Source organism: Corvus hawaiiensis, chromosome 10 (assembly GCF_020740725.1).
Source record: "Corvus hawaiiensis isolate bCorHaw1 chromosome 10, bCorHaw1.pri.cur, whole genome shotgun sequence".
NCBI lineage: Eukaryota > Metazoa > Chordata > Aves > Passeriformes > Corvidae > Corvus > Corvus hawaiiensis.
Window position 1 is genome coordinate 18,710,284 of NC_063222.1, and position 22,416 is coordinate 18,732,699.

At 40.0% G+C, this 22,416-nt stretch overlaps 1 protein-coding gene across 15 annotated transcripts in view; it reads left to right on the forward strand.

Moving 5' to 3' along the window:
• Nucleotides 1-752: 752 nt before the first annotated feature.
• LRCH3 (leucine rich repeats and calponin homology domain containing 3) overlaps nucleotides 753-22,416 on the forward strand; it is a 62,774-nt gene continuing 41,110 nt past the window's right edge. For all 15 annotated transcript variants that reach the window (XM_048315040.1, XM_048315053.1, XM_048315038.1 and 12 more), the window contains exon 1: nucleotides 753-993. In XM_048315040.1, coding sequence (XP_048170997.1) covers nucleotides 783-993 — 211 coding nt within the window. In that variant the 5' untranslated portion in view covers nucleotides 753-782. The remainder of the gene's footprint in view (nucleotides 994-22,416) is intronic.

Sequence of the window (22,416 nt, forward strand, 5' to 3'; positions counted from 1 at the left end):
GTGCTGTGCCAGCAGGAGGCATATGCAGTGGAAATGCTGCTATTAATCGTCAATGCAGGACAAAATACTGCCTGTAAATATATTTGATAAGGTGTTAAATATTGTGATTGCCTTGCTATTGCCTTGTGATTACTTAGATATTGGCAGCCTTTGTTCTTCATTACCAGCTCAGGTGTGTTGGCTGCAGCATCGGGTGGGTTCAGTGAAAGCAGGAGGGCAAGATGGTATTTATTAGGATGTCGCAAAGGGTGTGACCTTTTAATGTCATCAATCCTTAAGTTAGAAAACGTGAAGCAGTTGTTGCATTTCCCGCTTAGCTGAGATGTGCGCACTCTACCCTTGGTTTGCTGCTGGAACGGGCCCAGCAGCTGTGAGTGATGCTCACCCAACAGCCAACCTGTGGCGTCCCACCTTGGCGGGTAAACTAGAATTTTTAACAGTTTCAGCCGGTGTAGAGGCGTGTCCAGGGGCCCCCTTCGCACGCTGGCTGAGCCGAGGCGGGCGGGAAGACGCGCCCCGAGCACGCGCCGGCCCCGAGCACGCGCCGGCCCCGAGCACGCGCCGGCCCCGAGCACGCGCCGGCCCCGAGCACGCGCCGGCCCCGAGCACGCGCCGGCCCCGAGCACGCGCCGGCCCCGAGCACGCGCCGGCCCCGAGCACGCGCCGGCCCCGGGCGCTTTGACGCGGCGTTCGCGCGCTGCCGGTGCCGCCGGGCGGCGGCCGCGCATGCGCCCCTGCCGCGCGCTCTGTCATGCGCTGTCCGAGCGGGCTGTGGCGGGGAAATGGCGGCGCCGGAGGGCGGCTGTGCCGTGATGCCCGCGGCTTGTCCTGCTCCGCCTGGTCCCTCGGCTCCGGGCTCCTGGAGCCGCTCCTTGGACAGAGCCCTAGAAGAAGCGGCGGTCAGCGGGACCCTCAGTTTGAGCGGCAGAAAACTGCGGGACTACCCGCGGGCCAGCGCTGCCAACCACGATCTCAGCGACACCACCCAGGCTGGTGAGGGACGGGGCGTGAGGGGGGCGAGGCAGTGGGGCAGGGGAGCGGGGGCTCTCGGAGAGGGTCTGGGGGTCCTGGCTGCCCAGCTAGCCCCCTGCTCAGGACTGAGTCTGAGGTGACCAGTTTGCTGTCTCTTCGTTAAATTGAAGCTGGTTTCGCCTCCTCCCTTCGCTTTCCGCCCTTCCTCTCCTCGGCTGAGGCAGGATGGAGGAGCTGTGGCAGGGTTCTTCCTCTGCCCGTCTGATGAGATCTCTCCCATTTGTAGGGGCTTTTTTCTTTATTATCTCTGCTCTAAAATGTTTACCTTATGGAGAGTTGTTTTAAAAAGCGTTGTGAGGTTTTTCTCAGTATTGCTGCTCGCTGCTGTGGTTTTAGCCAGTCTTGTTCCTTCTCTGATACACCTATTTGTGAGTGTGTGTATATACACATACGTGTGCGCCCTCACAATCTCTCATCTTGTCCTGCTGACACGGGAGACCAACTTTCCAAGAAGGGCTGTCAGGTGTGTGTATGCTAAAGAAGCTATTTCTTATAAGCTCTGTAAGCTCTTATGCTTCTGTTATTGTCATTTCAAACAGCCACAAGCAGATATGGAAAACACTGTTTATATAACCACAGCCCTTTTCTTTTTTTCTCCTATATAACATGGATTTAAGGATATTAAAGATTATTAAATACTTTACAAGGTGCAGTAAGCAATAGGGCTTTTGTCCTCTCTGTTCCTTAAAAGTATTCATACGAATAGACTAAAAAATGTATACCTTGCCTTTAAGTACCTGGATCAGAAGTGAAAACACATTTGTGTTTGCATATTATTGTACTAAATAGAGAGATGAGACTTGGGAAATGAGAGTTTGTGCAGGATGTAGAAATCTTCTTAATACATGATACAGAGCAGATTTAGTTTATTTTGATTGTGCAGTTGTGTAAGTGAAGTACAAGTAACTTTAAAAGGTGTCAGCATGCCATCTGTTTGTAGCTTTGAAATCTAGTCATTTAGACTTTAGTATTGAGTTGTAGCCTTAAAGCTTAGAATTAAGCTTCCAACATCACTTTTTTTTCAAGTTACCATGTTTGTTAGTAAGTATGTTGGTTACACTGTCAGTTAAGTAATTCAAAACGGAACCTTCTTTAAAATTGTCTTGACTTCATACTCTGTCCTGTAACATCCTACTTATGCAAAAATCTTTCACTAACGAAAGAAACACTCATGAAAACTCAAGCAAACCTTGAGACAACTTGGTTTGCTTGTCTTGAACACATCTATACATAGAAAACGCTTCTTGTTGGGATATAAATTTTTGGGGTGTTTTTTGTTTCATTTGTACAAGTGCAGTTGCACAATGAATGTGTGGACTAATCTGTAAGCAAACGCGGCATACAGTTTTGTGAGAGGTTTGGGCTTTTTGTTTATAGCACTATTCATTTACTGTACTCTTAAACAATTTGTGGGAATTCTTGTTCCCACCAAGGTTCCCATCTATTGTGATGAATATTTGCATTGTAGTTGTTCAAGAAGCATTAAATGCTAATAAGTAGCAGAGCATGCCATACACTTTTGTGTGTTTATCATCACAATGAACCTTAGAAAAAAGCTGGAACTGTTCTTAAGTTGTAAGAAGCAAAGCTTATTGAGTGCGTGTGGGGACACACATTATGTTTAAATTCTCTGTTTTGAAGGCTGCTGTGAATAACTTCATCTTGTGGGGTTTTTTTTAGCGTGGTCTGTTCTGTTAGTTTTTTGTTTTGAATAACACTGAGCACAGTTTCATTCATGGGAGACTTACAGTTCTTTTGTATGGAAGTAACCACAAATAATATGAAACAATGTGCGCGTGTGTTAGGTGTTATAAACACTTAAAGGAAACACATTAAACAACACCCGAGAATGTAGACTCCCAAGTGCCTCCCTACATGCTGTGCCACAGACTCCAAGCACATGAGGTGGAGCATGTCTGTGTTTCATAAAAATCACTGGAATTGCTCCCAAACTACAAATTGTTACAAAACTGAAGATGAGACAATGATGTGCAAACCTTCCTCCTCATGTGCTTCAATAGACACCTCTGTAGTGTGAATCATACACTGATATAGCTCATTCCCATTCTTGTAGCAATAAAAGTAACTGCATGTCAGTGTAACCACATCGATGCTTATGTGGTGGGAACGAATCACATCCCTCATTAATGTAACTACCCTGCCGGAAAACCAGGATCTCACACTGCCTCAAGCCCTAGCAGATCTACTGGCCTTGGCTGGAAGCTGCTCTCAACGCAGGTGAACCAGCAAAGCAGGTCAGTAGGAACAGGGTGTGAGAGATTAGAGGCTTGATCAAGTTTAGTTGTGTGCTCTGTGGATTTTGAGGATGATGGTGGGTGATGTCAGCCACAAGATACATTTTCAGATGTTAAGTCAATGGGAAGATCCTATTTCTTTGGACCGTCTATGGGTTCAGATTTGACTAATACTAACCCTGGTGCCCAAGCCATAATAGCTGCTAGGTACCATTGTTAACCACTCGCTAAACAGTCATCAGAGTGGCAAAACCAGGTCAGGTTTGCTGCACTTTATTTTTGAACTTAATACGGTATTTCTTTTCGGTATCAGTGGAAAAATTAAGTTCCTCATTAACAGTTTTCTTCAGTCACTAAACTTTTCACTGGAAAGTGGGTCCTCTAGTCATGTCAGAGCCTTGACTGCTTCTGGGCACTGCTGTCTTCCAGATGATGAAGGCCCACACATGACTTTTTAAACCAAGATCAGTGCTCAAGGTTATTCTCAGAACCGAGCAAATAACTTCAGCAGACAGTAAAGCAGTAGTGAATTTCTTGTTGTTTTGTACTGGAATTAAGGCCACATATAAAATCAAATTGAAGATGGGATAGTCTGTGCTGGAAAGCTTTGGCATGGATTAGCAGGAAGGTAACCCTGCAGTGCGTGATGCAGTCGTCCATCTCATGTTCTCATATGTGAGGGATGGCTCATGTGCAAGAAATGCAGTATAGTAGTAACTAATACCATAGATATTGAAAAAGTGTCTCATTCCTTTATACTCCTCCCTTACAGCTTAATTGGGATTTTAGGAAGTGACTCAGGTTTACAAAGCTCATTGATGATGAAGAATGAGCAAGCTTCTTCATTATCAAATGAAGGGTATGCTTTCATACTTTTCTTTTTCTTTCATACTTTCATTTAACATTCGTTATCTCTCCCCATTTTATCTGAGTTACAACTCATTTGTTCATTCCACTCATGTTCTTGACCACGGAATAGGAAAAGGAAGGTCTATAAACCACCTGAGTTAAATATGAAAGGAAGCACAGTTGCATTTTGCCAGTGTTAGTGTAGACTCTGATGTCATTATTTGACAGGTTTCCCAGTGGACTAAAGCATACATTGAGCAGAAAAGTTATTTGTCAAACCCTCCATGACAGCTGTAATTACCTAACCACTCACTATCTCCATTTTTAAAGGAGAAGATGGGAATATGTGGGTTTATGCAATAAAAGAAATGTCCGTTGTATGGAAATTGAGTAAGATAATTACATGCAGCTCACTGTGTCTTGTTTCTGGAATATATTAGTAGCGAAAAAGCATAGAAGGACTCTGAACAGGAAGAATAAAAAGCTGTCTACAATAGTCTGCTGTGCCTTTTCAATGGCTTTGCCAATAAGGCATCTCTGTAGTTTGTTTGTACTAGCTCTCCATAGAAATGGTAAAATCTGACCATAGTGTCAGTAAAATTTCTATATGCCAGGTGCTTGCATGCATCTAGAAGGATTGCAGTGAGTATGTGAGTGTTCTGCATTAAAGGGTCTCACTGGTGTTTTTCATTCCTGCTAGAAGTTCAGGTGATATTGCCTAATGAAATGTAAAATGGCTTGAGAAGCACAGTATGGCTCAGATAGCAGTGGCCCTCTTACTCAAACATTTGTTCTTAAAGCCACAACAGCACAGTCAAAACCAGCCTAAAAGTAAGTATTTTTTAAAAAAATTCTCTTTGGGTTACTGTATTTTGAATGTAAATTATTGTGATCTCTCAGGTAACTTGGAATTTGGATTATTGTTTGTTCAAATATCAGGCTATTTGTCAGCAGAGTTTACAGTACTGGTACTTAGATTATCTGTAGTTTCAATATTAAAACCCAAAACCTAACATGTCAGTAGGGTCGTTCAGAGTCTTGTGATCGCATTTGTGTCCTTTTCTCTACCCTTAACAAAACCCAAACAGAAATGCTCTGTCTAGAGGTAGCTGTGGGAGCAAGGAGGAGAGAGGATCACAACCCTTCCTCAGGCTTTGGACAGTAATCCAGCTTGTTCTGTTCAGCTGCATTTTTTGGTCTTAGCTCCTACTTGTGTCAGTCCTTGTTTAATTTGATTATTGCTCCCTTTTGTTTTTGTTCTTATGTTTCTGTTATTGGGAAGTCTTGATCTTGTGTGGTCTGTGCATAAATACTGGCAATTCTTGGTTTCATGGAATTGTCTAAGAGTGGTGCTTTGGCTAAATTGAGGTCAGTTCTCTGGTTTGGTTTTTTTTTTTTTGTTACCCTGAAAACACGGCAAGCAGTAGACTATGGTAGTTTATAGTCCATTTTTGTTGGATGTGTTGGATTTGGATGGAGACCTGAGGCCTGCAGTAATGCTCAACTGTTCTTGGCACACAGGCAGTCTTTTTGCCTAACATTTTATGGCAACTGGGAAAATGCAATCTGAGCTTGTAGTTCCTAATCCTTGTGGCAATAAAAGCAATACGTGACATTCAGAATGCGTTTGTTTAGCGAGCTTATCTTTTAAAACAAACAATAAAGTCCCACCATCAAATTTTACTACCAGTGAGCTCTTGTAAGTGAAGTTCAGTGGTGTTGCATGTGTTTCTAGTTACTTCTCTAGTCTTCCCCTTCCTTGACTCCATCATGATCAGATTTAATTTTTTTTAGTACTGTCCTGTCTGCATATGCCCTTGTAGTTATATTTTTGGCGGTAACAGTAACTACATGAAAAGTAAAGAGGGTAGGGATTCGTAGTTGAATATATTGAGCTCTGCAGTCACATGAAGGAATTTAGGGAAGAAAGGAAGTATCTGTGTTTCTTTCATGGTGTTTCCAGCGCTGTTCTCCTGTGGTTGTACCTGTGCTTGGAGGTAGCAAATGTATCCTGGTTAAGTACTCCCTGAAGTCGTCGTAAATACACAGCCTAATGCGATCCAAGTTCTATGCTGATGCCAAAAGGGGAAGTTCTGTCTTCATCTACTGCTACACAGTCAACACCAGCAATCCTAGTGCCTTCCAGCAAGCTGTTTTGTACTTATCTGGCTGAAATTCAGCCAGTAACTACTTGTATCAAATCCATGGACAGCTCACCACATTTTCACGTGCGTATGAATGCCAGCAAAAGGAAAGGATGGAAGAACTGCAGGGATGATGAGAATGACAGAGTCTGTTTTGGCAGATGTGTAAGCTTAAATTGACACACCAATTGTGAAATCACATCTTAGCTCTGTTTTGTAACCTTTTACCACCGACCTGCTATAAATTTGGTAATAATTTTCTGTCAAATAATGTGCTGGCCTTTGACTTGGTGAGCATAAGAACTTATGGCTTACAGAGTTGAATTTCGTTCAGTGAAACATCACTACTGATAGGTTTGGCTCTCATGCTTTCATTTGGCAAAATACATTATTTTATGTAAGTAATTTTAAACTGATGGTTCAGGTTTAGAATGCAGTAGATGTAATTAGTTTATTCAGTAGAAGAACCAGCAGTAAAGAATTAGTTACAACAAACACTACAAATTATGTAGCATGTGTTAAAAATAAAATTACATGGTAGCTAACAAAAAGGCTGTAACTCAATTCAAGGGTTCTTCTCTGTGTAATAACTAATCAGGCTTGGATCTCATGGTTTCTGGTGTTGGCCAAACAGCTTGAATGAATTGCAGTTGTGTGTTCAGCTGAAGCCAGAGTGCTTTCTTCTTTATCTGCCATGTCCCGCTCTCCAAAGTGGAGGGGTGAAATCCATTCATGTTAGAAATGTCTTGTGATTAGATTTATCAGTGCATCGAAGTTAAAAGTATTGCTTTAATTCTCTGAATTACAGATACTTGGAGAAGATGCAAAGGGTACAACATTGTGGTCTTTTCTTTTTCAGACTGTTGTGCCTAAGTTATTACTTCTGTATATATGCAGGAAGAGGGTTTAATGTTTCAGCTTGAAGTCCCCAAAATTGTCCCAATAGTCCTTTACTCAGCCTCACTTAAAATTCTACACTACAGACTGCTGCTTCCACTGACAGCCCATGTGTCTTTCTGGAGTGAGAAGTCTTTGTTCTCTTCTAGCTGATAATGTTACTGATTTGAAAGTTAAAGTATTTACAGTCATAGCCTTCTCCCAATGAGCTTCAGGTACTCCAAAATGAGAATATGCTGAAAAACCCCAACTTGCTGTGCAGCCCAGGTGTTGGCTGCTGGAATGTACGGTTTGTAACCATAATGTGCTCTGTGCAGAGGGCAGGAGGATTAGGGAGCATCTATTCAGTTCCACCCACTACCCCCACATTGTTCAGTGACCCATGTGAATTTTAGTCTCTTTATTCAGCTTATTGTTGAAACTTAGCTTTGAATACAGAAATGTGTTATTGTTGCTTTGGGCTTTTGGGTAGTGCTCCAGACTATTGAAAAGTTTTCAAACACTATTTTTTATGTAATCTCTGTGCAGTGAAGCCTGGTAATGTTTCTGCATTTTATATATATCTGAAGCTCGGTACAAGATTTAAAAGCATCTGCTGATTTGGGGTACCAAAATTTAAAATACTTGATGCCTGAACTTACAGGCATTATTTTTAAATGTAGCTTTTAATAACTTCAGATGCCTTGGTGACTCCTCGGGAATACTGGGAATCAAGCCCAAAACCTAGAAAAATGTGATTAATTACTATTTTTTGGAAAGATTAGTTTAGAAGATTTGCTTAGTATTATGAAGGAAATACATGGCACTGACAGTATGCAATCTATTTTTCCAAAGCAGTGTTCACTACCTTTCAGGTTAACCATCCCTTTTTCTTTGTGTAATTCTCTTGGGTTCTTTCATGATTTTTTTTCAACAACACTCTCTTCTATAAGACTTTGACTGTGGTCAGTCCTGATTTTTACAGTAATTTCATCTTGTCTGAAAAAAATCTAGTTGAACAGAAACATTTTGAAGAAGAATGAAAAGTGGTATGTGGTTTTTAATTAAAGACATGTGGACAGTAGATATGCACAGGAAACGAGCAATTAAAGTTCTGTGGGCATCTCTGATGATAGCCTATATCATCCTTGTGCTTGATTTAGCAATGTTACATAAGTTTTTAACTGAGTTTTCTCTGTATAAAATATCAGTGTCTTTTCCAGGTTGCTTTACTGATGCTGAATTCTAAATTCAGGCTGAGTTTTAGTCAGAGATGCAGTCTGAATTTTCTAGAATGGTTAAGTGGAATAAAGCTGGCATCTGTGTGGCTCATCAGGACAGTTCAAACCTTTATGTTTCTCTTATATGAGCTAGGAAGATAGCAGGAGGTTGTCATTCCCTGGAACCTGTTTGTAGGGTGGAATGCTGTACTTCCAAGTTGTACAGATTTTGAGGGCAGAGGTGATGGTTTGAGCAGATCATGGGTTCTGTGTTTGGTGTTCTGGAGGTGATTATGCTCTACCAGGTTGGGGTTCCTCCCTATGTTTGTGTCACGTGTCTTGTTCCCAGCAGTGTTTGTTATCTCAGTTCTGTTTCTTCTGCCTACATTTTTTTTCATCTCCTTTATCCCAACTTCCATGTCTTAACATTTTCTTCTTTTCTTGTTAATCTTGTTTGGTCTCAAATGCCTCTCTCATCACCAACTCCAGTCTTCTCATCCAAGTTGTTAGCATGATAAAAAGAGGAATGACTGGTGTCTTAACGTTTGGTAGGAAATTCCTTTTAAATCCAAGGAAAACATTAATTTTGGGATGCTGATGAGGCAATTAATAGTTTAAACGTGCTTAATTCATGATTACTATTACTTAGGGTCATATATATTACCCTTTAGTTCAGTCATAGACAAGGCTTCTACTGGTCTTTGAGCTGGTGTCAGTCATGCTTCTCTCAGGGACTAAGAGAGTCACTGAGCACAATTATAGTAGGACAATTAGGAGCTTGTCATTACATTGGCTGCAAGCTCAGCTGTGAAATAAATGTTTTTGTAGAGTGCCACAACTGAATGTGGTTATAAGCCATAAAATATCTGCTATTTCCTTTCATTCTGCTGGCTTGCAAAGGAGTGGGGAGATTTGTGCTTAGCAAGGTAAAAAAATTATCTTTGGAACCCATCTATGCTAAAACTGCAGGTTGGCCATTGGAGTTGTAAACTTATTGCAAATATTCAGGTATTACTTATTTCATGTCTCTGTTCTCCTGGGTGCAAATCGTGTCACATCATTCAGGGATGGCTGTGTGTCAGAAGATTGTTATAATTACCATTAAAAGTTAGTATGGAAATCCCAGGAGCTTCACTATTGGTAACAGTCATCAAACCTTCACTGGTGATTAGCTCAGAACTGGCGTGTTCTGAGCATGGTGGAGGAAATCACACACACCCCCCCCCCCCCCCCCCCCCCATTTCTGGTGCTCGTGATTTGGCTGCGGATTATGTAACTGAGTAATACAGATGTGATATTTTAAACATCTGCCATCTCTGCTTTCACAAATACGGTAAAATGAGAAATGCATCTGTTAGGTTCTTTTATCAATGTTACTGCACTGCAGTTTCTGTTCACAGCCCCTGTATTGCCCTGTAGTAGTTAAGAAATAAGTCTGTGGAAATTCCATTTGAAAAACATGTTATCAGTTTGAAACTAGACCGCTTAAGTAGCTTTTCACATATAAATAAAATTAAAATATTACTCAGTTCATACTCAAAACACGTTTTTCCTCTTTGGATGCATAAAACAAAAGGCAAAAATACGGATTTTCATCAATAATGCAGGTGTTGCTGCAGTACTGCCAGATTTGCAGTATATAAACGGAATAAAAACTTTTAACAGTTTTAATAATGCCTGTTATTGTTTGTCTAATTAGATTTTCAGACAGAAATGTGATTTTTTTTTTTTAACTAACTTTAACTGTATCCTTGCCATATGATACAGTTCTTTTCAATTCTTGACCATGCTGAAAATGTTATAAATAGAAATACGAGGGGTTTTAGAAGCATGCGTTGTAAGCTATATGAGCAGATTCTGGGATAACTCAAATGAGGTGTTGTTCCCTCTGTTTTGGGCAAGGGGTTTCCTCTTCTAATGAATGTCTACAGCACATGTCCCTGGGGCTTTCTCAGTGCAGTGATGAGAAATGTCTCTGGTACCTGACAAGTGTTAGCAATAATGAGAGCAAACAAACAAAAAGACGTGAGTAGAACTGTGAGATTTTCTGTTCTCCAGTCTGTGGGCTGGCTGCCACTTCACTCTTGGAGAAGCACTTTATACTTCTGTTTTCCTCAGCTGGAGGCGTTTCGATCTGCTGAACACCGATGTCTGGTTTTTAATCATATTAGAAGAGAGTGTGTTCATTCTTATAGTATGCTTTTTAGATTTGCCTGTTCTATTTCCATCCTGGTTTGGACCATGAAGAAATCCTCCTATCACTGCATTTCCCATGTCTTTGTATCTTGCTTTCCCTATTTTGTGTGGTACATTCTGCTTCCTTCCTGTGTGTACCACGACACATCCTTATGTCAGAAACATTTAGAGAACTTGTTCGGTGTATTGTTTTACTTCTCAGGCAAAAGCATATAATTTTAAAGCTGGAAAGCTCAGTTCGTGCTTCATGAAAAGAGGAGGAAAAAAGAAATTATAAGCCATCCATCTTATGTGGCGGACTGTTTTTTAATCTCATTTCAACTTTTATGATGCATGTAAGTGAATTCATTGAAACAGGTTTTTTCATATGCCTTTGTGTTTTATTTCCATGCCAGGTGATTAGAAGCTATGTGACTACATTACATAATACCGTAAAATTGCATGTTGTGCAGAAGAGTCATTCCTGGTGTAATACTGGTATTAATTTTTTCAGGTGATGTCAAACTCCAGTGGCAAACTTCCATTACCAATTTTTTTGTCAGTTTATGGCGACTTGTCTTATGATCCTGCCACTCTTGCTATCACTGGAGTCAGTGAAATGCAGTACTCTTTGTTTCTATTACTTAGTATTTCTTGTCATAGTTACAACAGTTGTTTCTTCCTTGGCTGTAGGTGCTGTTTAAATAAAAAATTCTTGTTTGTTAAACACTATCAGGTGAAATACAAACTAAAATAGTTTTATTTCCAAATGGAGTTTGTGGTAAGATTTTTCACAGGTTTCTCATTCTTTATTTACAGTGGCCGGGGAGTTTTATTTTACTTCTGTTAGAAGCAGAGATGCATTTCTGTGCCTCTGCTGATCTCAGGATAGATTTTGTTCATCATATTGTGCTTACAGTAATGAACGCAATCTTACTTTCAGGGCAAGAGAAATACTCTGTACTGCCACTACTGTTAGTGCTTTATCATATTTTTTTTTTTTTTATATAACTTCAAATATCCTCCTTGACTCGCATTTTCCTACCCTTATTTCTTTTTTTTTGCTGATCACTTCCATATTTATACTGAAGTTAAATTAATCTTTTAATATTGTGCCATTTTTATGATATTGCATATCAGGGCCAATTATTTTCAGTGTATAACCAGCCCTTCCAGTCTGCTGTGTGTGGTTCATTGCCTTATTTGCTGTTCAGTGAATATCAAATCTGTAATTTCAAGATTCTGAAGTTTTCCAGTACCCTTGCTGCATCAAAACCCTTCTCTCTTATCTCCCCACACCCTGTGCAGACTTAAGGAATTTGTTAAAGTTGAATTATTTCCATTAAATCTATTGACTAAAATCCAGGCAGTTATTTTTGCATTGGGACTATTTTCTGTTGTTTGGGGTTAGATTTCTTTGGGATTTTTTTGCAGTCTCTGAATATTAATTTACCTCCTGTTCACCCGAGTTGAAGGCTGTTGACTCTCTTTGTACCCAAGCCTGTTATCCTAGTGAGGTTTTGGGAAAGGTAAGTGGATTGAATAAATATCAAATGTATGTTTTAACAGTACACATGATTTTTGATAGGAGAAAATAATAGATGGATCTAGAGGTTTGCATGTGGCCTTATCTGGTGATAATTTTAGCTCCATTTTCAGCTTTTTTTACGTCTTTTGCTTTAAAATTATGGTTTTAAAAGCCGATTTTTTTTTTAGTTGGGTAATTCCTTTTGTACCTGAAGGAACTTTATCTAGGCGGCTGGGGGGATGAGTTCATTTACTGCACGCTTCCCCTCACTGCTAACTTCGTGAAGCAGTCTTGGAAAATGAAATCCTGCTCTGCTGGAACTCAGTCAAGTATTTCAGGAGCAGCGGGCAGAAGGCAGTGTCGTGTTGCCGAGGAGCAGTGAATGCTCTCACACATCTCGAGTGTCGTGCCTGTGGCCCTGTGTTAGCAGTTTCTCTGTAACTTGGAGATTTTTCCACTTGCAATTCTTACATGCTTGCAAATGAACACTTTTTAAATTACAGTTTTATATACGTGTGGAGCTAAAAATACCAGCAGTCAAAATAGTCATTATGAAATGGAATAATAGAGATCTCAGGAAGAGGAATTCTCATCGTTGTTGTGCAGTGTGGGCAGTTGCTGCACAGCTTCTCTTCTGTGGCTCAGTGTTTGTCAAGAATTCTCCTAGCAAGGCAAAAAGCTTTCATTTTGCTCAGTTTGTACTGAGCTGGTATAGATAAAAGTTGTCACATGCAGAAAACTGTTTTACTGAAGGAGCTGGAGGGATAGAGCCAACCAGCCAAAATTTTTCAAAGTGACTACTGCAGTTTGAGATTAATTGTCATCATGGCTTCTTAAGAGCAGTGTTTACTGTTAAACCTCAACTTAAGTATTTCCCTGAAGAGGAATCAGTTTGGTTTGGATTTGAAAATAAAATTTCATTTGTGGTCAGATGAGTTTGGATTTTGTTTTATGTGTTTGCTTTCCAGCATTAATAATGTTAATTTTATTTTGTGAAAAGATGTGCATACAATTTACCTCAAATACTAATTTGAGAATGTAACAATTATTTTGATAGCCTAGCTACTAGTTTTTAACAAGCTTAGCTTTTTTTTTTAAGAAAGCAAAGATGTATGAAATGGTGACCGCCAGTTCTGTAGCCCTTGATCCCTGGTAACATCTGCATGGTGTGTTTTTGACTGAAGGTGACTTTTATGGTTTCCAGATTCAAAATTTATTTCGTATTTTAAACATGTGTTTTGGCAATTGCTGCCATTTATCTCCTCGTTTGGCTGTTCCCTCTGTTTGATTTGGGATATTTTCCATGCATATCCTATACTGTTGTTTTATTTCTTGACACTAAAATGGCATGTACTGCACAGATGACTTTGTAAGACTCCAGCTCTCTTTCTGGAACTCTGGCAATAATTGTCCTATTGAAATTGAAACACTGCTTATGTAAAGTGTAACAGGCTTTTTTTTGTTAGGGATGATGTCAGCATGAGAGATGGCCTCAAGGAGCCATTAAAAGAACATAGGACTTTTGACTGTTGGACTTTATTGACTTTTCTCCTTAGTAAAATACAGTTCTGCAGAAGACAGATCAGTGTCTGCAGTGGTATGAGACATATTTGGTGACTTGACTGTGCAGTCTGATGAAGCTGTATCTGAGTGCCATAAATACAGAGGCACTCTATTAAGAATGTCAGAGAAATGCAGTAATAACAGGCATAAAATTTTATAGAAATGCTTGCCTTTCTCTGAAAGTAATTGGCCTTTTTATGTGACATTACTCACTTTATTTTTTAGGACCTTTGAATTTTCAGTTCTGGTTTGTGCTGGTTTGTTTCTAACTATTCCCTTAAGACATTTTGAAATATATTCACAGCTAGCATTTTTTTTATTGTCTGTCCATCCATTGCAGAGTTTATTCTAGCATTCTATTTAAATAGTTTGTGGAAAAAAATGGCTATAGTAATACATTTTGAACTGATTGGTGAAATATATAGGGGGAATATGCAGAAATAATGTTCACAGTAGGTAAATAGCAGCTGATATATTGGCTGACATATGTGAAAATGCTTGTAGATGGAGATTTGTATGTCCAGTATTAAGGTGAAGTGAAGCTTTTAGTAAAATAAATAGATGAATGGTGGAAATAAGAAGTCTTTGTTAGTTGCATTTGATGTTTCCAGCCCTCCTGACTGACACATTCCTCCTGCTTTTATTCCATGCCATGTTCTCTTTCCCCAAGTTACAGTTTACTCACAAAGCCATTGGAATTGCTGAATATGAGAGATATTTTACTGATTGAAGTGAAAGCCAGGGCAGAACATCCAGCAAAGTGACAGTACCACACAATCTTCCTCACTCATGATCTCTTCAGGTGTGACTCTGATAGCCAAGATCAGATTGTTGAGGGTCGTTTGAGATGCCTAAGATGGGTGTGGAAGGACCACCTTGGACAGTGTAAATGTATTCAAAAGGCATTGTGCTGCCTTGCAGGGTTTTCCTAGCCTGGCTCTGTCCTACCTAGAAGTCCTTGACACTCTTCTGTCAGCAGTGTCATTGCCTAGGACTGTATACTCTCTGCATTAGGTTTTATATTAACCTGTGGTATTGCTTTGTCCTGGTTATCTGACCCTTCCTTCCCCTCCCTTTTATGAATAACTGAAGGTAGGTTATGGATTTTAAACTACAGACTATGGTATCTAGCATAGTATCTGAGGGTCTTATCATGGAGTGGAGGAACCAATATTTATCATATTCTTGATTTCCTGTCTTTTTTGTGAGAAGCTGTGTGTGCAGCATAATTTCTTGGCAGGAGTCTTTTCTATTTTTCGTATCTGCTTCTGTGCATTGCCTTTCATACATACTGTGCGCTCACGTTTTCCATGTAAAATTGGAAAAGAGAGAGAAATGGGTTTGAGGAGGTGATAATGTGTGTGAAGACCTTGAACCCTCTGAGTGCTTACTGACCAGTTTCTGGACCATGAGAAAAATATGGTACTTCTAACTTGCAGAAGTAAGGAAATGAAAAGTTGCCCCATAGAACACAGAGTCTTCTCTCCTCTTGCCAAGAGCAGACATCTCCCTGTTCCACTGGCTCAGCCCTTGCTCTGGAGGTGGCAGCTTGTACTGTGTCCTGTACTGAAATACACTTTTGAATACAACTCACCATGATGTGAGGACAACCATAACAACATTAGCAAGCTTTTAATTAAAAACAAGATAAAAAATATGTATTAAGTGGCTTGACTTTCAAACTCAGTATTCCGACTTTAGCCTGTGAAAGAATGTCTTCAGCTGAACTTTTTTGCAGCCCTTTGCCACATTCATTCCTATTTCTGCACAGCAGCTGAGCTCCCCTCTGCACTACCAGATCACTAAGAACAAGTTGCTGTAAGGTATAAACTGACAGCCAGGTTAGTTCTGCCCCTGTAAACATGACAAGTTATACTCAAGTCTTGAGCCATCAGTTGTCTTGAAGTATTCATGGGGAAGTGAAGAGATGTCAAAGAAAATGAGGAATTGTTTTGTGATTGGGAGAGTCCTTAGAAGGGAGGTATGTTGATGTTTTTGGTGGGAGTGTGTGTATACACTGGTATTTATTCTCCATGGTCCTGAGTGTGAGAACTGAGAAAAGCAGATGTCTTAGATAAAAATAGATGATGAAGAAATACAGAAGAGGTAAATTTTGTTTTGTGTATGCTGGGAATCAAAGCTGCAAATCTCAACTATGTAATGATTCTAAGTGATGGTGTTGCAGTGAGACATTTACAAAACGAGCTTAGTCTCCTTTGTTTTAGCCAAGATGGTTGCATAATGCTACAAGAAAATGGAATGCTTAAGTAATGAAGACTTTGATCTGATTCAATTCAAAGTAATGTCTGCTTAGAAAATCTTGATGAAAGATTGTCTTTCAGACGTTGTTTTCTTACTTCTCCTCCTTTTCTCAACTCTTTGTTAAGCCAAGACTTCAACTTGTTTGTCAATGTGCTGATAACAGCTAATTAAAGGAAGTTGTGCTGCCAAAGGAAGTCACTGCCCTCATATATCCACTAGAGAGACAGTTCACGTAAGTCCTCCCCAAGTTAGCTTCAGGCAAAATTTGCTAGAGTAGTTTAAACAACTTCAAAAATCATGTGAGCTAACTTGACGGTTTTTCTGCCTGATGTGAATTGGGAAATGCTCACACAAGCAGTGCAGAATCAGTAGCTTACAGCAAAGGGCTGGTAGGGAGGACCCGAGAGAGGGGGTAATTTTAAACCAGTAAAGTCATATCCCAGAGGGTGGGAATCTCCAAGGCTTTCAGATATCATTTAAACGGTCTTTGTTACACTGCATAAAAGGCTAAACATGAGGGTTTCATGCTATGATTTGACCTTTTTTCTTCTCTTTTAGTTTTAAATCAGCAAGGAGTAGGTTTGGGTCAAACCCAAACAGCTTCTTTTAAACCAGTTTTATCAATGAAGGGGTGTATGCTGCTTTACCAGCTTTGTAGCTGTAGTCCAAAGGCTGCTTTCCTTGGAGATAAATACTGTGTCTATGTATGTTTTTCTGCATAAAAAAAAGCAGAAGGGCCTGCAGTGCAGCTGGACAATGAGGAACTGAGCTTCCCTGATTTAAACAGCCTTGGTGAGCTAGAGACTCCAGTTCATTTACTCAGTGATAGATCTTTTACAACACTGCTTCTCCAACTTTCACTCAGTTTAGTTTGTTTGGCTTGAAGTTTTAGAGCTGTTTGAAAGAGAAGCATGATTATGCTGTTGGGTGGGTGCCAAGTTTAGTGAGGAAAGGGAATGAAATTGCTAGAAGAGAGAAGATGGGGGGGTGTCTATGGGAAGTTGGAAGCAGAGCACATGTAAAAACTTCTTTAACCTCAAACCCCATGTGAAGGGGTTAGAATTAATTCCTGTTTTGAGACATGGATAAACAGTTCCACTTTGCAGCATCTCTGCTGTAGCAGTACATGCGTTGCAGTTTGTATTCTCTCCATAATCTGTCCCGTTGTTTACTGACCAGTCATAAGGCCCAGCTGGCAGGTCACCTGACTTCCTTCTGCCTGCCTTTTAAAGCTTCTGAATTCCTCTCTCTGCTCATCTGAAAGTGGTTTCATCTCACTCCCAAAGTGCTTGCTCCACTGTGTGCCATCCTTAAAACACCATGGTGTGCACACAAGGACATACCATGCTGTGTACTGAGGTACGTATCCATAATGAGCAAAACTAGGGAATAAATCCCCGATCACAACCCTGTATTTGCTACTCTGAAAAGACCTGTTTTATTAGAAGTGTTTGTGAGTTAAGGAACAAAAAAAAAAAAAAAAAAAACAAAACAAAAAAAAAAAATGCAGTTTCATGGTTGTTATTAACCAGATAGTCCAAATCCCAGCTACTGCCAAAAGTCATGGTCTTGTTCTTCAGTACTCATAAAGCCACACATTCTCGTCCTCTCCATTTTGTTGATGTTAGAGATTACTCAACTGCAGCAGGAACTGGATCATGCCTCAGAAGGGCAGAAAATTATTTGTGGCTTTGGTTTTTTTCAGGATTTGTTCTCAGTAACGAGATCCAACTGGCAGTGTGGCTGCGCAGTCGGGAGTGCTGGTGCAAGGGAGAGGATGGTAACACGTGGCCAGTAAGGAATGGCTCCATGGCTTGGAGTGGCTGTCTGTGAAGCCAGGGTCTACACTGAATAATGAATAAATAATAGTTGACGTAACAGTTTGATCCATTCAGGCTACAGATTTTTCCGCTCTAGAGCTAACCAGAGGAAAAGCAACTGGAGTTGGTAGAATATGAAGAGTTTCCGGTTCCTTGCAGGGACTGGAGCTTGTCACTCTTGCCTTGCTCTCCAGTAACCACACAAGAACAACTGTATAATGGTGTTCTATAGTTGACACTGTTTGTTTTTGGTTTTTAATAAAGAATATTCTTCCTTGCAAAAGGAAAATGGAATCATTGTGTGGAGGAAGTGGCATTGTAGTCCAAGTTCTTACTTTCCTAAGAATGTTTATCTTCTTGCAGTACTCAGGTGGTTCTGCTCCAGTGAGACATCATGCTTTCCTTGGAAATGTGCTTTCCTATCAGTGGTCATACGCCAGCTTACATTAAGGGTAGGACTGTAAAATACGCGTTTGTGTTTAGCTGGAGTTTATGGTGGCACCTGTGAGGTTTTCCTTCATGTGTAAAAGAGAAAGCTAAACTGCACCAAATATGCATTAAAATCATGTGGAGAGAAAAAAGGGAAGGAGAACGGGAGTTGGTGTTTAGAATCTTCTGTTTTCCTCTTTGATCCCGGATTGGTATGATTGAGTTTTTTATTCAGTATAGTTAAAGTTCTTACAGATCTTTGTGTTATCGATTTTTCTATCCAGCAAATGGTGAATGTTGCAGAGATTAGGCCAGGTAAGAGAGTTGTACTTCCTTAATTTTTTTTTTTTGTTTCATGTGATGTGTTTTAACAGAAAAGAGTTGCTAATAAACCCTAGGGTAGTTCAAGTAACTTGGAAGCCAGATTGTGCAAATCTCCCTTGTGTGACTGTTCTTAAAATGTTCCTAAGTTAGAAGACAAAAAAGCCAGCCAGGTTTCATCTGGTAGTATAGGTGTTGAAGGAAAAGAAAAGGTAGAGGCTTTGGCCGTAGTTCTCACTTCATTAAAATTGCTTCAAGCAAGGGATTTGTGGGAGAGAACTCAGAGAAGTGAGGGGTTTTCTTGTTTTTTAAAAGCTTTGGCAAGAAGCTTCGTTATTTGTATTGAATGTTCCAAAATAAAAATGTAGCCAGAGGAAATAGCATCTGTGAAACTTTGATTCACACATGTGAAACTTGACAATGATTTGGCAGTAATTTGAAGCAGGTTTTATAAAGGACAGTTAAGCAGCCTTGGTTAAAAGCTACAAACCTTGTCTTTAGCACTCAGTGCAGGGAATCCAGAGGGCCCATTTCAGTGTGACGTGTAATCTTCCATTCGTGTTTCATGTCATGCAATGCATTCTCACGTTGGTGGAGTAAGTTTTGATGGTCACTCTGCATTCCAGATGTAGCACCACCAAGTGAACATTTGGAAGAAACCACTAACCTTTGCCTTGTTTTCTGGAACAGCAGAAATCACAGCCTCTGCATGGTGCCAAAACCAGCAGGTTGGAGATCCTTGGTTACAAACTGTTAGTTCATGGAAATGGTTAAAGTGTAGTTTAGTGTTGCTGGTGCTGCTGCTAAGTAGGAATGTGATCATGCATAGAAAGCATGGATCTGCTGAGAATTGAAATGTGATAAGTGTATCAAGGATGGATCATGTATGAACCTAATCTTCCTTCATGAAATGCTGGAAACTGAAACTGGAAATTCTATATTTCATTACCGGGCTACAGAAATAATGCAGGTGAAAACAGCCTTTGGTACATCTGATTTGTGGGTATTCTGGCTTGGGCAGTGGGGCTGTCCTTGGCAGTTTACCTGGGTAAAACACAGAAGGAACAAATCCATTTTGATTCAGTAAATAGCACCTTAACTTAATAGGTTTGCACGAAGGGTATCTTGATGCCTGGGAAAATAATTGGGAAAAGTTCAGGTTTGACAAGGCTGGCAGGTGGAAGGTGAGTCAGGAGATGACATTTTTGAGGTTTGTTTTAAATTAGGGTATGGCAGAAGTGGTAGTCTTGTATCACAGCAGGCAGGAAGAGGTAAAGTCACCCTTCCTGTGTCCAGGTGTGAAACGAAGCTTGAAGGATGCCAACATTTTCAGTGTTTAGAAAGAAAAACACTCCTAGTAACTGAGTACAGGGACCAACAGCATCAGAAGTCCATCACAGAGGTATTCTCTTACGATGATTTTTGATTTCCTTGTGCAAGAAAAGTCAGTACCATAATACCAGCAGCTCATCTGCTTGGGGCTATGCTTTCATTATTCTAATTTTCTCTTAGGAGCTTCATGGGACTGTTTCCTGAAAGTCAGCAGAATCACAAGTGTTGTTGCTCTTATGTTATCAAATTCTGAAGTGTTTGAGAAGTGAAAAAAAAACAATTCATAAAACCAGGATAAATATACATGCTTTTATTTGGCTAATAGAATGAGTGACAAGCTAAAGGTGAAGCTGAGGTTTGTATAACAGTGCACCTCAAATCCATTTGGAAATGTTGTTGTTTTAATAGAGTTGATTCTAAATGTCAGAATTGAGCAATCAAATGGCATCAAGTTCCTCAAAAGACGGTTTTAGTGACATTATCTGAGAGGTGCCTAAGCAGTCTCCTTCCAGGGAGCAGTAGCTGTAAATGAGCTGTTCTGGTGAGCTGCTTTCCGTATCATCGAGACTACATCACCTACTTCAATGATATTCTTCAGTGTGATGGTGGTTTTGTTGTTATCAGTGTGAAACTGTGGAGTTTGCTTCTGGTCTTTGTGTATGTGGGGAAAAAAAAAGTCTGTTTACACAGTTCCAGATTTCTGGTATTTCTTCTTGAACAGATGTACCTTGTCCTCCTAAAGCAGTTGGTGTTGCCTTTTGTCTTCTGTCACTATAATGGCTGTCAGCCTCCTGGTCACTGATTGCCCTCTTTAATTATTCATAAGAAAATATCTTTTCCTCTGTCAGCTGCAAGCTCATATGTCTTAGATTTGTCTGTTATTAAAGGAAAACCGAATGTGCTTTCAAGCTACAACACTTGCCTCACAGTTTTTGCGAAAACAACATTTGCTTGCTATATGAATGAAGTCATCCTAGCTGAGGGCAGTCTATAGCCACCGGTGTCACCATTGGGATTCAGATCAATTCACAGATACGAGGGTTGTTGCATCACTGCAGCACGTTCGTGGCCGACATCACACAGCTGCAGTGAGGTTTTTCTGGAGCCATGTTGCATCATGGGTGGGAGCCCACAGCTGACAGTGTCACAGTTTCTCTTACATCAGGGTTGCCAGCAGATGTTATGGTGGTTGCTGACATTCAATTTTCAATAGACAGCCAAAAATCTGGGCTTTGCTGGTTTAAATTTTAAAAAAGAATTTAAAAATTAAAAATTTACAGTGTGTGGGGAACACATGCAGATCTCTGGTGACAAAAGGCAGATTTTTATCAATAAAATTGTGTATCGAAGCTCAGGTCTAGAGCTGGCTGCCTTTGCCGTAGTTAATTGGAATGACAGCAGAAGCCGTATTCCCATCACAGCAGGATTAGTGGACTGATCCCGTTAGCATCTCGTGATGAACTGAAATTCACCACCCCCCAGCTGGTCTGAGTGCCAGCAACAGTTGAGCTGCAGCTCCCTCTTTGTAGTGTATGTAGTGAGTACCCCCTACCTTGCAGAGTGCATCTTTATGCATCACTGATGGTTCTTTGGAAACAAAATTTGTGTTGCAGCTAAAGTTAAAAATGTGTGAATACAGCCCTGCTAATGTTTGTTTGATGTTAGAGGAACATTCTTCTTTGAGCAGGAAGAGTTTGCATTTCATGCCAAATGATGCAATTTGAAGCATAGTGTATCTCTAGTCACTTTTAACATTGGATTTGCTGGCTTTCTCCACAGAATCCCAATTAAGATGGAAAAGGTCAGTGATCTGACTTTGCTCTGAGATTTCATTTTGTATTTCTACTGTTGGCTTTTATATCTTTCACAAAGAGCTTAGTTCAAAAGAATGCTTCTCCTTTGCCAAAATTCCACATGATCTTGCCTTCAAGGAAACACATCCATTTTTAGTAAACTAGGAGAACCTTTTTTTTTTAAAGAAGATTTCTGGTAACAATGATTTTAACCTATGAAATGTGGACACAAACGAGTCAATCCTAGTTCTAATTATAACAGCTGTATTTCATTCATATTATTATTCATAATGAAATTCAGTATTTGTGCTTTTAGGGGGGAATTAGTAATTTGGTTTTTGCAGTTTAAGGTATGAGAAGCAGCAAGAGTGTGCACCTGCATGTTAAAGAAAATAACTTGCTTCGCACCAATTACTTCTTGCTTGTTAAAAAATATGAAAATTCAAATAATACCTCACTACATCATCTGTTATTTTCTGTGAGAAATAGAAATCTTTGCAGAAATTTAAGTTTACACAATAATTTGTACTGTAATACCTTTTTATTTTCTGGTTGCTGAAGTTATTTCATGCATACAGTAGCAGAAGAATATGACCAAAACAAGTCTTAATTGACAGTATTTTAAAGAAAATACCTTTTTTTTTTTTTTTTTAACCTCACTTCTACTTTCTCCTTTGAAAAAACACCAGTTAGTGCTGTGCTGCTGGGCAGCAAATGCGTGAATATATAACCAATCACCAGAATGCTTTTGTTGTCTTCTGGTTTTGTTATAGCTATGCCTCTCATTCAGATGTTTTGAGGAAGATGATGGCAAAGA